Genomic DNA, 15,040 nt, shown 5'->3' with positions numbered 1-15,040 from the left:
TTTGGTCTTTGGTTTGGTACACTCAGAAATATTAAGTGTGATTGCTCATTGGGACAGCTTATAACTCTTATATTAAACTGGGATAAGTTCCTATAGAAAACTTGGAATGGTAGAGTGCATTATCCTCTGGGACCTCTAACCTAGCTGCTATGTAGCATATAAATCCAGGGTTGTTTCTAGCTTCAAATAAGTATTTTAGTGATTGGCCCTTGGCTACTTTTTGCAATGGATAATGTTTTTTATGCAGCATGTGTTTAATCTCTAAAACTTTTAAAAAGGAGCTTGCCTTGTATAAATTTGCACGGTCCACTTACATTGTGACAAAAGTCTTCATATGCATAGTGTATTTATTGGCAGCTGTGATCGGTTGAGTAGATCTTGTAGATGACAGATTACTATAACAGTGTCAGTAAGAATAGGTAGCCAATGTAAATACCCTCCAGATGCTGTTGGACTACAACTCCCATCAACCCTGACCAGTGTCCATGCTGACTATATATTTTCTTCTTGTGCTAAGTCGAGGTCTTCTCTCTTTTTTGTAAATTTTGTTCAAAATACCTAGCTTAACCTATTCAATACTTACTAGTACAGCAACAGGTTAGGAATCTGATTGGACAGAATGGTCTGGTGGCCAAAATCCCTGGCATAAAATACATTTGGTTCTGGGTACACTGTTATCCCTGAGCTGTGAACAAGCATTTGTGGCCATTTTGCTTAAGCCTCCTGCTTCAGGTGATAAATTGGAGTTCTGCTCCACTTAGTCTGTGAGAGTTACTGCTCACTTGCTTTCAGTGTGGAGTATAAACATTTAGGAGGAAATTCTAATTGTATTCACTAAATATTAACTTCATTTATCTATCTTTTTGTAATCTTTTATATATTCTCATCCATAACAATACCAAGGTGGTTTACAACCTTTAAAAAAACCAAATAAACAAAAATGTTAAACTAATATAAGCAGCATTACAATAAATACAAATAACCATAAATTCAGTAACCAGAACAGTTCTCAGAGCCTCATCAATTTTATAAGAGGTTATACCATTTATATGGTATTGTAATGTGGCTGTGATTCTCCTAAAACTTTAAACATGCTGAACTGTTTCTGATTACAAGCCTTTAGGTCTTGGGTAGCCCAGTTTCAATGAAAGCTTAATCCATCACAAATACGAAATGTAATTTTAGCTTCCTGTTCCTTGTTATTTTTTTCTTAGGACATGGACGCTCTGTGGGACCCCAGAATATCTTGCCCCAGAAGTCATCCAGAGTAAAGGTCACGGAAGAGCAGTAGATTGGTGGGCCCTCGGCATTCTGATATTTGAGATGCTGTCTGGGTAAGTTGAATGGGGAATATAGAATTAAGTGAAGTACAGATATTTTTCATTTTCTCACAGTGAACTAATATGGAAAATCTGGTTCTTTTACATGTCCCAGCTTTGCTTTCGTGTTGTGTGGAAAAGCAATTTTGGAGACAGAAAATGAGACTGTTCTGCACAACATCAGCATACTTAACTGCACAGAATTCCCGTCTTCTAAAATTGAGATGATAAATATTTGTTTCCTTGTGAGAAAACAGTGCCTTTTAACATTCAGTCTCATGGTATTACGTATCCATGGGAGACTCCCACACAACTGGAACGACATCTAAGTGACCTAGGCATATGCTTGGGACTAATTGTGCTTGCCGTTCCCATGCAATAGGTAGTGGCCCCTTCCTGGCAAGGTGCCAGTTTCATAGAATAGAACCAGGTAATTGGTGCCCTCATATGGCTGAATTGTTTGTGGCAGGAGTAGGGGACCTGTGGCTTTGCAGATGTTGTTGCATTGCAGTTCCATCATCCCTGATCATCAGCCATCCTGGTTGGGGTTGATAGGAGCTGGAGTCAAATAACATCTAGAGCTTTCCAGAGCTTTCCAAACTTTTCATGTTGATGACACAGTTTTTGGACATGCATCATTTCGTGACACAGTAATTCAGTTTTACTAGCAAACCAGAGGTTAAACTAACCCCTTTCCAGCCAGGGAAGTGCATTCACATGACACATCTACACACTGCAACTGACACACTAACATGTTGTGACACACAGTTTGGAAAGCTTTGATCTAGACAGTCACAGGTTCCCCATCCCTGTTTTAGATACATCCTGTAGCCATGTCATAGCCACCCATAGACAAATGCAAGAATATTTCAGTTGGATGATGATTCAGGGGCACATATATTACCAGTAACTTGGAATTCAAAAAGAATCCCATGTTCAACACTTAGATCCACTTGTGCCATTGGGTGGTAGGTTTCATGCCTCGCTAACAAGTTTTAATTGAAATAGATCACACTTTTAATTTTAGAAAATCAATACATCTTTTAAAGATATTCTCACATTTATTTTAAGAAGCTTTACCTCATCAGGCATGCTATTTTCAAAGAGAATCTGTTTTGGGAAAAGAGAACAAATCCCATATATGCATTCAGTATTTCAGTATGAGAAGATACATCTGATAATCTTATGTTTCTATGCTAGATTGGGGCTCATGCTGTTTGAGTACGTTGGGCTTCTTGCTGGTACCTGTTTAATCAACATTTTTTGCTGCATGTACACCTCTGTGTGTGTGTTACAGCGAGAATATCATAATTCAATATCGCATAAATCCATGAATATTTGAATCCACTAGATGGCAGCATTTTCAGAATAATGTGTAGATGATTTAACTAGCTTTGTTGCAGAAAGGCTTTCTTAGAAATTTCCTGCACTAGTAAAAGATAAATTTGTTAAGCTGGCATTTGGATTAGATTTATCTCAGCAAAGTCAATAGGGTTGGATCCAAGTTAGCTGAACTATATTCTCATTGAGAAATCATGATTTCAGTTCAGCTAACTTAATCTAGATCTAATCCTTTGCATTTGAAAAAAGATGGAGGTGCAGTTATAAAAGAATTGTGGAAAGTATCATTGCTTAATGTTGCATTAGTATAAGTCTGCAGAAATGGTATGCGTACCAGATAATTTATCCATACATTTTCCCTTCAACTCTTATTATCTCTTGGAGGTAACTAGTAAGGCACTTCAAACATAGATCTGTGTCTTGAATGTGCACACCAATTTTCATTCCTACAGTCAAAGCGATATTAGCTTCTTTTTTTTTTACAAGCAAACCAGCTAAAAAGATGGTCAAACTTAAGGCAGTAATCTACTCAATCAGCTACAAACAATTCTCAGGAATCAGTGCAAAAATCTGGTTTTAAATATTAAGAATAGTTCCCCTGAATAATATGGATTCGTTAGGTTTCTGATATAATTGTATGCTTTTCATAAACAGTCTAAAATAGAGAGCCTATGCACATAAGACTTAAATGAGGCCTGCAGTCTTTTTCTTTCTTTTTTTCTTTTTTTACTGGCTTTTTCTTATAGAAGAACATTCTATAAAAAGATAAAAACAAGTCAAACCAACATGTGGTCTGCTAGTATCAAAGTACTTCCTGCAGAAACATTACTGTGAATCTGTTATACAAATCAGCTAAAGAGGCACAGACATGTTTTTTAAAAATAGAAGCAATTTCCTAAGTAGTATTTTTAACACACCCACACGGTGTTGCCTGATTAAATGCACATCAAAAGAATATTATACCATAGGCTTTTAAAGCTGATCTGAGCTGTATCTTACTCTGAATTATGTTTAAAGAATCTGAAAAGCTTGCTTGATGGAATCTTCCATTAATAAAGAAAATTCCACTTCTGCTTTGGCTCACAGGTCCCAATACTGCAGTCAGCAGACGGCACACTAAAAAAACCAATTCCTAAACGCCAGCTGTGCTTGCTTGATACCAAACTTATGTGACATAGGAAAACATCACTTAAAGGGGAGGGCAGGCTAGAGGGGCTTATTAAAATCTGGAGAAGTTTAATTTTTTATTTAATTTGTTAGCTCTCTCAGTTGGATCAGAATGTTGCAATACATGCCAGCAACCTTTGGCATGCCTTATCCCTGAACTGGAAGATACACTAATGATATTTCGACCTGTAGGCAAATACTAGAGCAGAGTTGGGAGCCTTTTTTTGGGCCAGAGGCCATATTTCCTTCTGGACAGCCTTTTGAGGACCACATTCCAGTGATGAGTGTGGCCAGAGGCAATAGTGGATGGAGGAGCGACTGATATACATTTCCCCCTTTGTACAGTACCCTGGTTTCTACAGACACCAACACCCTCCTCCACTCGCACAAGCAAAAGGCATTAAGAGTTCAAGGATACATTTCAGCCAGGCAAAAACTCACCCACTTAGAGTACAAAGATGAGCCATTGAGGTGTTTGGCTTGGGCATTTTTGAAGGGCAGACAAGAGAGACCTGTTGTCAGGGCCGTCTTAAACATATGTGGTGTTGGGTTGCAAAGATCCACCCGCCTTCCTCCTGGAGCCAATCGGAAGCCGCGGAAGCCGTGTTGGAAATTCAGGTTCCAAAAAACGTTTTAAAACCGGAACACTCACTTTTGAGTTGCGGCATTTGGAAGCCAAAACGTTCTAGTAGCAAAGCATTTGACTTCCGGGATTTGTTGTTGTTTAGTCGTTTAGTCGTGTCCGACTCTTCGTGACCCCATGGACCAGAGAACGCCAGGCACCTCTGTCCTCCACTGCCTCCCGCAGTTTGTTCAAACTCATGTTGGTAACCTCGAAAACACTATCCAACCATCTCGACTTCCGGGATACGACTGTATAAAATAATTCCTTACAAATGCGCTCCTATAAATTATGCTTTTTGCTGGCTACTTGATTCTTGCCTGCTTGCCAAACCAGCTCCTCTTCTTCACCTTACTTCAACAGTGTTCCTTCAGAGAAAAGCTTTGTAAAAGAATATATGCAACAACAATCCTTGTGGCTCCAGAAATAAGGATTAGGACACTTCGGTTCCAAGTCACCAGCTAGGCTTGATTTGGCTTCATTTATACCCTGAGTTCTTTTGACCATGAGGAATTAGTTGAAAGATACTTTCCAATCCCACCTAACTGATTTGGAAAGAAAAGGTTTTTCCTGCCCCTCAATAGCTGGTCTTATAATAGTGTTAGCCATTAAACTGGAGTCAACTTCTCCAACAATAAAACAAACACTTCCATTTTTAACTGATCTATTACTACCTAACATCAACCATTCCAAAATACCCATGAAGCTGATTTCTTAAATTGGAACAGCAGGAGGAATTATTCCCAAGATGGACAAAATTTACAAGACACATGAGGATCTAAGGCTTAAAAACATGTTTCTGAAGAGGTCTTGGGTGTTTTGTTAGAGCTCCTTTATACTTAAGTGCTAAATATTTGTACTAAGTTTATTAACTAAAGTAATATCCTCATGGCACAGATATGCTGCTTCGCCAGTATTTAAAACATGCCACCCCAGGTCTTGCTAGCATAGCAAGCTTTATGATCAGACCCCTATTCATCACAAGCTAGCACTTAATAAATCAGACCTATTTCTTTAACAGATGCCCTGTACCTCAATTGTGAGGAATGCATACACCAAGGCATAAAAACTCCAGCTTGTTAACAAGAGGATTGACTTCACTATGATGCAGGGTGCTTCAGAGGGCAAAAGTGAAGGCTGCAAGGCAACCCAAAGTGTTTTTTAAAAAACCATTCATAATTTTGTCACTCATTGCATGGTATAAGCATACTGTCATTCTCTATGCTTTATATATGTCTCTAGAAAGTGTATTCTTTGGTTTACACCAGGCGAAGGGGCAGCAGAAGTAATCAATATGTGTATGTGTTTAAGTCACTTTTCTGGACTTCAGTAAGTACAGTACAGCTGTATGCATAAATAATTGCAGGTCTAATATTGGGAAGCAGATGGCATTTCAAGTAGGCTATGGCTTTTGCAATATACTTTCAAAGATTTTTAAACTTATAGCTGTGTGGTTTCGTGTGTCTTCCTCCTCTTGATTAGGTTTCCTCCATTCTTTGATGACAACCCTTTTGGAATATATCAGAAGATTCTTGCTGGTAAAATAGATTTCCCCAGGCATCTGGATTTATATGTAAAGTAAGTACATTCACCTTAATCGCTGGTTTATTCTATTTTGGTTCTACCTTAGCATTACTTTAAAGTGTCATTCAAAGTACAGTGTGTGAAGCCGCTTGTCACATGCAGCCACTATTTGTACAGTGCGCACTGTCTATGGATTCTGGGGAGAGAACGCTCTAATTTGTATACTTGACATTAATTAAATTCCAGGGGGCTCTAATGTGAATTCAGAAAGCTTGCTCAGTTTTAAATATTTAACTTTAATTAGAGCTGAGCCTAATTAGTAGCATTAGTTCTGGTTTTCATATAGCAATTTGCATGTTTGATGAAGATTTCCACCCAACAGCTTAGCAAATCTCATAAAATCAGACACTACTTTGCCTTCTATAGCTCAGACAGAGCCTATTTTTAAGACTCCGGGGAGCTCTGTCGTCCAGGGAGCTGGCATATAGGGCACAGCTCAGGGAAACTGACAACCCTTGAGAACAAGGGAGGCGTAGAACCCCTGAGCTTTTTGACAAAGCTTTGGGAAGCTTTCCAGTGTGAACTGAAACCTGAGCAGGATCTTTTTGTCTATACTTTATGTAAGCAGTCGGGTCATAGCCCTGACTCAGCCAAGTGGGCTTGAGAGTAGGGCTTTACAGAGAATATCTTAAAGGTGTCTGCCTGACCTTCACCAACTGCACAGTTCCTTTGCTCCTAAACCACTAGAGCAAGTATGGGGACCTCTCTGCAGGAAATGCCTCTCCCAGACCATGCCCCTCCCCAGTCTGCAGCAAGGATTAATAGAGTAGAAACTATATATCACATGGCTGAAAAATGATACAACTATACTAGTTCAGCCAGTGGCAGCTGTGTGCTTAATATGTATTTATAAGGGGTCACTTAATCAAACTGGAATGCTGACTAAATGGTTTGAGTAGATCAGCGAAGAATTTAATAATTGTAAAATATGTACCTGCCCTTCCCATATGTTTTCTTGGCAACTCAGCTTTCAGTTACTCTGTCTGCATCCCTGTCAAAGGTGTGTTGAAAGGTGGATTTATTGCTCACCTTCCCCAGCTGCACCCCAGTTATCTCAACTGGAGTATTAAGCATTGGAGGTTTGTTGCTCAAGCTACAATCTCTCTCCATTTGAAAGCTGATAACTGCAGGGAAAATGTTAGCCTTATTACATTATTACTACTACTACTACTACTACTACTACTACTACTTTCACTATTATTAGATGCCTTTATATATTTTCTGTCATCTTGAACTCAAATACAACTTCAAAAATTAATTTTTACCACCCCTTGTCCAGGGACCTTATTAAAAAACTTCTTGTGGTTGACCGAACAAGACGGCTAGGAAACATGAAGGTAAGCCTTAAATGCTACTTTTAAATCTCAGCACATCCTAACCATTGGCATAAAACGTTTTCCTTATCTTCGGTTTCCAGAAATGCTCTTTTTGCTTAAAACCAAATTCTAATACATTTGATTGATTTTGTGGAGGGGGGGATCTTATTAATGTATTCTTAAGTGTGGGAAAGTTGTTTCATTCTAGAGTTAGGGGTGAGCAGTGGGGCTCAAGGCAATGCTATTTTTCTAGAAAAAGAGGTGCCGGAACTCACCATGACTGCCTCCTTTGTTGTCTTATAATGGTAATGGTGCCCACCTGAGAGGTGCCAGAACTGAGTTCCAGCAAGTTCTGGATGGAAAGAAAGCCCTGGTCCAAGATCCCTAAAAGAAAAAAGGATTGCAAAAAGTTCCAAACAGGCATCTCCAAATTTGAGTGAATAGGTAGCAAATGCCATTCGGTGTAAACAAGCATAAAGTTACGCATGTTAGTGCAAGACACCTTAGTTTCACATATATGCTGATGGGACCTAAACTGGCAGTGACTTGGCCAGGAATGAAACCTTGGGGTCATAGTGGATAGTTTGATGGAGATGTTGATTCTATGTAGAAAGCAGCTACGAGAAAGGCAAATTTCATCCTGGAGATCATTAGGAGACAATTTTAAAATAAAACTGCTGCTATTCCAGTCTGTGATCTAACTGCATTTGGAATACTGTGTGCAGTTCTGTTCATTCAGTAGGACTCCAGTCATGTGTTCCTCAAAAAGGAACAACCCATAGTATACCAATTTCAAATTTGAGATCAGTTTCAAAAACTTGTACTATTGCATGTGGGTCTGCTACTTAAAGGTAAAAGAATCAAAACCTTACTCAGTATATGCTTTGTAGAAATCAGTCCCAATCTCACAATATTACTTGCATTCGGTATGTAAAAGGATGATTTCTGACCAGCAGAATCCAAATTTGGTTCAGGAAAAACTGCTGGGGAATCCAGTATTTAAGAGAGAACCAGAAAAATTGTATTCACTACAGTGTGCCTTCAAAATGCAGATGGCAGAAATATATATGGGTCTGCATAAAGTGTTGCTAGAATATATTTTGGCATTTCCTGTCAGTGAATAAACATCTAATTTTATTTTTCTTCAAAAGAATGGAGCTGATGATGTGAAGAGGCACAGATGGTTCAGGTCTGTAGACTGGGATGCTGTACCACAGAGAAAATTAAAGGTGAATTGTGCAAAAACAAATGCAGCTTTGAGATAATTCATTATACTTCTGCTTCATTTGATTCTTTTTCAGCTAAAAAAAATCTGTTTGGAAGGTTGTCCTAGAATTATAGTGAAGGTCATATGCCTGAGTTCTTTATGTTGAAATCCCAGAGCCATCACACCAAACATTTCCCAAACTTACTATAAGTTAGGATTCCAATGGACAAAAAGAAGTTAGTGATAGGACTCTCAGGAGGCAGGTAAGATATCCACCCAGCTGGAGCAAAGCAGATTTGGGTTCAGATCAGAGCCTAGATAGGAACTTAAGTTCCATAATGAAAGAAAGGTGGGATATAAATGTACTGTAATATAGATAAATAACTGATCAGACCAAGCAATTGTGCTAAAACTAATCTGTGATAATGAGCTAACATTATGCCAAGCAAAAAAAATTGGGGAGGGGGTGAAAAATTCAAGACTATACTTCATTTGACATGGGATTTAAATTGATTATTATTTTCCTTTTTTAATTCAGCCTCCTATAGTCCCGAAGGTATCAAATGATGGTGATACATCCAACTTTGAAGCTTATCCTGAAGATGACTGGAACAAAATGCCTCCTGTACCTCCTAAAGATTTAGAAATATTCAAGAACTTCTAATTGTGGGACACAAAATGTCATTAAGGTATTGGATACTCATCTTCCCTAAGTTCTACTTCCTTTTTATTCCATTATAACATCTATAGGAAAGCTCTGGCACATGACCTAATTAGACCCACCTTTCCAAGCCACACCTATCATATATTGTATCAGCTGTGAGGCAGGTAAAGATGCAGCTGGGCCAAAAGGGGGCTTTGCAGGCACACAAAGTCCCAATGATCAGCTGATTGTCAGGGCTTGCAAAGCACTGAACATTTGCCTTCATGGAGTGATTCCAAGACACACTGGTGAAAACAGGTCACCTGACATTGTGATGTCACACGATTGGCAGGTTGGTAGGCCCACTCACTTGTCAAACTTATCTGTTGGGGGTATCGAGATGAAAAGGATCAGATACGCTTCCTCTGCATTGTAAAAACATCCATGATGATCTTGATGTTTTTATTCATTCCTGTTGCACTTACACATTTTTCAGCAGATAACGTTTATGAATGTCCACTCTCCTACTTTATAGAATCACCCTTTCCTTGCAGAGATTTTCTTGTGGCTATGTCTCCTACAGTGCATAAAGTCCAAAACTTTGAATAAGGAGATTCAAGTATCCACTACTCTGAAATATCAATTAATCGAACACTTGTTTTTATTTATTTTGTAGAAACTGGAAGATTATTAATGTGCTAGTTGGGAACCGGCAAAGAAGAACTTGAAAAAAGTTATGAAGAATTTCTTTGAAATGAGTGAAAGAATGTTACTTCATTATTCATAAAGAAATAATGTTAAAAGTTGGGAAAGGGTTGATAAGTTTAGTTGTATGGATTTGGCATTAGTTCAGTAAACTAAAATACTGAAGCACCTACCCTGAGGTATAGACTTTGAAACTGTTATAGTTTTTTGGGGTTTTTTTTTTTAAAAAAGAAACAGTTATTTTTAGTTTTGTTTCTTGCTATGCCCAAATATTTTTGCATAGTTATCTCATTGACTAACTTTATAAGTTTATACTAAGATTGTCATTTAAAGCACAGATTAGAATATGTGTATATAAAGAAATCAATACAGAAAAAGGCACAGAAACTGTGCTGAAATGTAAATTTTTGTACTTTACAGAGTCTATGGTTTTTATTCTTAAATGTTTTTTCAAGATGCCCCCTAGAAGAAGAAAATCTTAAAATGATCAATAGGTTTTTCAGCATCTTCTATACGTTTTATAATTCTTTGTAAAAAGAAATATACAAGTAAATTTTGAGAAAATTGTATCATTTCCAGTGCTCCACACCTGCAGCCCTACTATTTGAAAGCTGAAAGATAAAGGGCCTTTATGTTTTGTTTAGATTACACAATGTTTTCTTTATGAAGCTGAGTTGAAATTTTGTCGATGCAAATCATGATTCTTGATTACTGCAGACTATGTAAAGCGTTTTTCATTAACTATATGAAATCATGGCAAAATCGTACCTCTTGGTAAGGTGTGTTCTCTGAGTTTAGGTTTAGAATCGTTGCACTTACAGGGACCTGAAGATCATCTAATAAATCTTCCACCATATGCACTGTTTCATACATGAATTACCATCACTGAACAACTGCAACCTAAGGTGATGGCTTGGTGCGTGAAACATTCACCACAGATCAACTGCTACAATCAGATTTCCACATTACATAAGTATCACTTCAGGAAACAAGGCTATTCACATGGTCTTCTGAGTCATCTTCATGAAAATTAATGAACTTCCTGGTGTGTAAATTAAAATTCTACAGATTCTGAAGTAGAATCTTCCACATGTCAATTAATGTCATTTATACTGCTGAAATAAACCAGAATATGTAGAATTGGGACTATATACTTACATGATCCCAAGGTTGAGCTCAACAGGCAAGGAGAACCTGTGGCCTTCTAGATATGGCTGAGCTACAAAGTACCATCCCTTTGATCATTGGCCATATCAGCTGGGACTGACTAGAGTTGGAAATCCAACATATGAAGGGTTATGATGTGTTCTTTGAGCTGTTCACACCTAGTACCACTACTAGGATTTAAGCTTACTTATTTCTGGCAAGCTTAACTTTGAAGTGGCATGTATGTTTAAAAATAAAATTTCAGCAGTTGTGCATTCAGAGAAAGATTTGTTGTATGTGAAATTCTCTCCAATGATGGCTTTAGACACCTACCATGATTATAGATGTTTGGTCTGTACATTTGAAGAAGTTGTTTAAAAAAAATCAATGACTGATTCTTCTCCCCATAGTCTGCAAATCGTCACTGTTAGGTGGCTCATGCATATGCAATTTATAAATGTAAAGACTTGTCCATCTTTCTGCTCTCTTCTGGTCAGTTTTCCCCACAGACCTTTACTGTGACTATTTGAACCTGAGATGCTACAAAACCCCCATATTTCTCTTATTGTACATAAGATCACATTTTTTTAGACCACATTGTGAGGAAAACTGACTCCAAAAAGAGGAGATAGTGTGTCTTGCAAGTGGCAGGGGATTGAAACTTTTCACAGTTTCCTGTCACCTACTCATTATAAAATGAGCTCTAGTGCTTTTCCTTCTGTACTTTTTGCAGTTAGTACAATCTATCTGCCAGAGAATAAGTGACTGTTTTGCTGTTACTGCATCTACTGATTCTGAACACACAACGTTTGTGTGTCTTGCATAATTCTTCCGAGATGAACCTTCCAAATCTTGACTTCCTGTGTTGCAGAATCTTGGCATTTGATGTGCAGTAAATTAAGGTGCTTGCAAACAGAGTACTTCTGTTTGTTTCTAGCTTGCAGCAGTTTTAACAGTTGGAACCACGCTAAGCAAGAAAAACAGTGGATACAGGAAGACATACTGCTTAATTTGCACATAACACTCAGCCAAACCACAACTTGGCATGAATGCACATGTTCCCGGACAGGAGGTTGTGAGAACAAACCCTGGTGCAGCTCATAATTTGTCTAAAGCAAAAGAAACAATCAGCCCAGGTTTGCATGACACACTAAGCCAAACCATGGGTAGCTCAAAACAGGAAGAATGGAACAGCCTCTTCTGTCGGAGTAGCATGTTAATGCCAAGCCATGATTTGCCTTATTGTTATATGTAAATTGATCCAATGTATTCTATGAGTTGGTCTGCTATTCCATAAATTTATATCCTCTGAATTCAGTTATGCTATTACAACTTCTTTCTCAAGGGGAAAAAAATACTGAAATAGTGCTTCCAATAAGTAAGTAGGACAGTAACATTTCCTTAGCTGTAAAAGTTATACCAGAGAATTGTGGCTTTCATTTGGCAAGTAATCATCCATAAAATAAATCAATTATGTATTGTAAATTAAATCTGCACAGGAAGAAACTGAATCTTCATTTGTATGAACGACAGGTGCATTTTAGAATATAGCTTCCCTTAGCATAAACAACAATATAAAGGAGCTGTTCTGGTGCATCTGTTCACAAGGCACTGGTGATGCTTAGCAAATATTGTGCACTGAAGTCTGAAGCCTGCCTTATGGTTAATTTAGCAGGATACCACCAAACTGGAAACAGCAAAAGGCTGCCTCGAAAAGTGATAATGCAATATGGGTGTTGTGCTTTTATCTTCCAATTTTCTGCTGTAAGCTTCCCTGGGGAAATAGTTATTGACAGTTTATATAAATAAAATGAGTAAATAAAAAAAATCAACTGGAGCTGCACACATTGGGCTGGATCCAGACTGAGTTAGTTGAACATGGTCCAGTTGAAGTAAATTGAACAATTTAGCTTTGACTTGGTTATCATTGAAATCAGTGGGTGTCAAGTTCATCTAAACCTCTATTTGGGCATTATAGCCCCTATGAAGGAGCAATGCAGGATCAGTGAGTATCTATGCCTCTCGTGTCTGCACATACAGCATGGCATCTACTGGGAAGTGTATCTTTTCAAATGCAGAGGTGCACACAAAAGCTTCCATGTGATCTGGAACCACAGCCCAGTTTTGCTGCTCCCGTGTTGCTTTATATGGGAACTATAATGCCCGAAGATGGCTTAGGCTGCAGTCCTATATGCCAGGAAGAGGAAACATGTTTCTCTCCAGATGTTGGATTCCAAATTTCATAGCTTCAACCCTCATGTCCAGTGATCAGGAATGAGAGGGTTTGTAGTCAAACAACATGTGGCAGGCCACAGATTCATTTCACAGCCCTAGCTTCTCCTAAATTCCACTTAAAATTTTTCATACACCTATTGATTTATTTTTATTAGAATTCTTATTCTTCATGCCTTATTTTTATAATGGTTAGATCTTTTTTAAGGGACTCGAAACAAAAATTCCCCTTTTCACATCAACACACAGCTTTCGTGATATGGATGAAACCAAAACAAATCGCCCCTACAGCCTTCTCTGTATTCAATTATAAGGTGGATAATGGGCATAATTTTGTAACCAAACATGATGCAGTATAATTGAAATGGGGGTCATGCCTTAAATTGCCTAGATGTACTTGCTTGCTCAAACGTTTGTGCTGTTGTTGAATTTAACAAAGGTGATCTGCTGTAGAAGAGCAAATTTAATTTATTGAAATGTAGGTACTAAACTGTTTAACTGGATGGCCAAATCTTGGAAAGTGGAAGATAGCAAGCCAGTCATCTTGCCATCCTGGAAAACTAAGATTCAGTGATTCCTATACTACAGAATTTTTCAGCTTTCAAGAACTGTAGCATAATTCCTTTGTACTGTACTGTGTACAGATTTCCTATGTTTTGCACTTTTCTATGGCAAACATGACAGCTTTATAAATACTCTGTTGTACAGTAAGTAAGGGATAGTTACATTTGTGTAAAAAACCAAATTGAACAGATTTGACTTCCAACGCTGACTTGGACTGATGTCGGAGAAGTTGCTTGCTTGTTTGAACTCATGTGTATAAGTACTGTACAAATATATAAGTCAGTCCTCATTGCACAATGAAAATCACTGTGATCTGTAAATAAAACTTAGTCCAAAAATTATTCAGCTCTTTAATTGTATATCAGTTCTGAAATTAATTACATTTGACCTTTGTAACTTCCAATAGGGTAAAAATGTCTCAAAGTGTTTTGAATCTCTTATAACAGGGGTGGCCAATTCCCAATAGACTGCGATCTACTCACAGAATTAAAAATTAGCAGCACACAGTAGAAGGCAGCAACAGGTTGTGCTGTCATTTATTGGATAATGAATCCTTCTCAAAGTATTAGTAACTTCATAGACCAAATCTATTCATTCATTGTGGGCCTGAATCTTTTAGACAAAATCAAGTGGATAAAATATGATAGAGTTCAGCTTGTGGGAGCTGCTCTGTTATCTACGACCTTGGAATAAAACAGACCCTGTAGGCAGATTCGCCTTCGCCATACATCCTCTTAACCTCAAAGAAGAAACAAGATGACAGGCACAGAGAAATTTGCTCACTGTTACTGGGAGATCTACAACTGTAGCAACAACCTGCTCATGCAACATTTCCCTAGCGGGAATTGGTTGCTTGTAATTACCGTATTTTTTGCTCTATAAGACTCACTTTTTCCCTCCTAAAAGACGAAATGTATGCGCGTCTTATGGAGCGAATGCAGGCTGCGCAGCTATCCCAGAAGCCAGAACAGCAAGAGGGATTGCTGGTTTCACTGCGCAGCGATCCCTCTTGCTGTTCTGGCTTCTGAGATTCAGAATATTTTTTTTCTTGTTTTCCTCCTCCAAAAACTAGGTGCGTCTTGTGGTCTGGTGCGTCTTATAGAGCGAAAAATACGGTAGTTGATTGCTTGCAATTGGTTTCTTGCACTTGTGAAAATTCTTGTGCAACCCGTGGCTTACTTGTGCCGTCATTTC

At 38.2% G+C, this 15,040-nt stretch overlaps 1 protein-coding gene across 1 annotated transcript in view; it reads left to right on the top strand.

Moving 5' to 3' along the window:
• The window catches only part of PRKX (protein kinase cAMP-dependent X-linked catalytic subunit), a 56,467-nt gene extending 42,280 nt beyond the window's left edge, over window positions 1–14,187 (top strand). The window contains exons 4-9 of the mRNA XM_083734512.1: window positions 1,215–1,334; window positions 5,932–6,027; window positions 7,313–7,370; window positions 8,501–8,578; window positions 9,095–9,245; window positions 9,876–14,187. Coding sequence (XP_083590638.1) covers window positions 1,215–1,334; window positions 5,932–6,027; window positions 7,313–7,370; window positions 8,501–8,578; window positions 9,095–9,220 — 478 coding nt within the window. The 3' untranslated portion in view covers window positions 9,221–9,245; window positions 9,876–14,187. The remainder of the gene's footprint in view (window positions 1–1,214; window positions 1,335–5,931; window positions 6,028–7,312; window positions 7,371–8,500; window positions 8,579–9,094; window positions 9,246–9,875) is intronic.
• Window positions 14,188–15,040: the final 853 nt, after the last annotated feature.

The sequence above is a fragment of the Podarcis gaigeae genome (assembly GCF_964106915.1).
Source record: "Podarcis gaigeae genome assembly, chromosome: 4".
In the NCBI taxonomy this organism is placed as follows: domain Eukaryota; kingdom Metazoa; phylum Chordata; class Lepidosauria; order Squamata; family Lacertidae; genus Podarcis; species Podarcis gaigeae.
The sequence above is the reverse complement of the archived record's forward strand: the minus strand, read 5'-3'. Positions and strand labels throughout refer to the sequence as shown.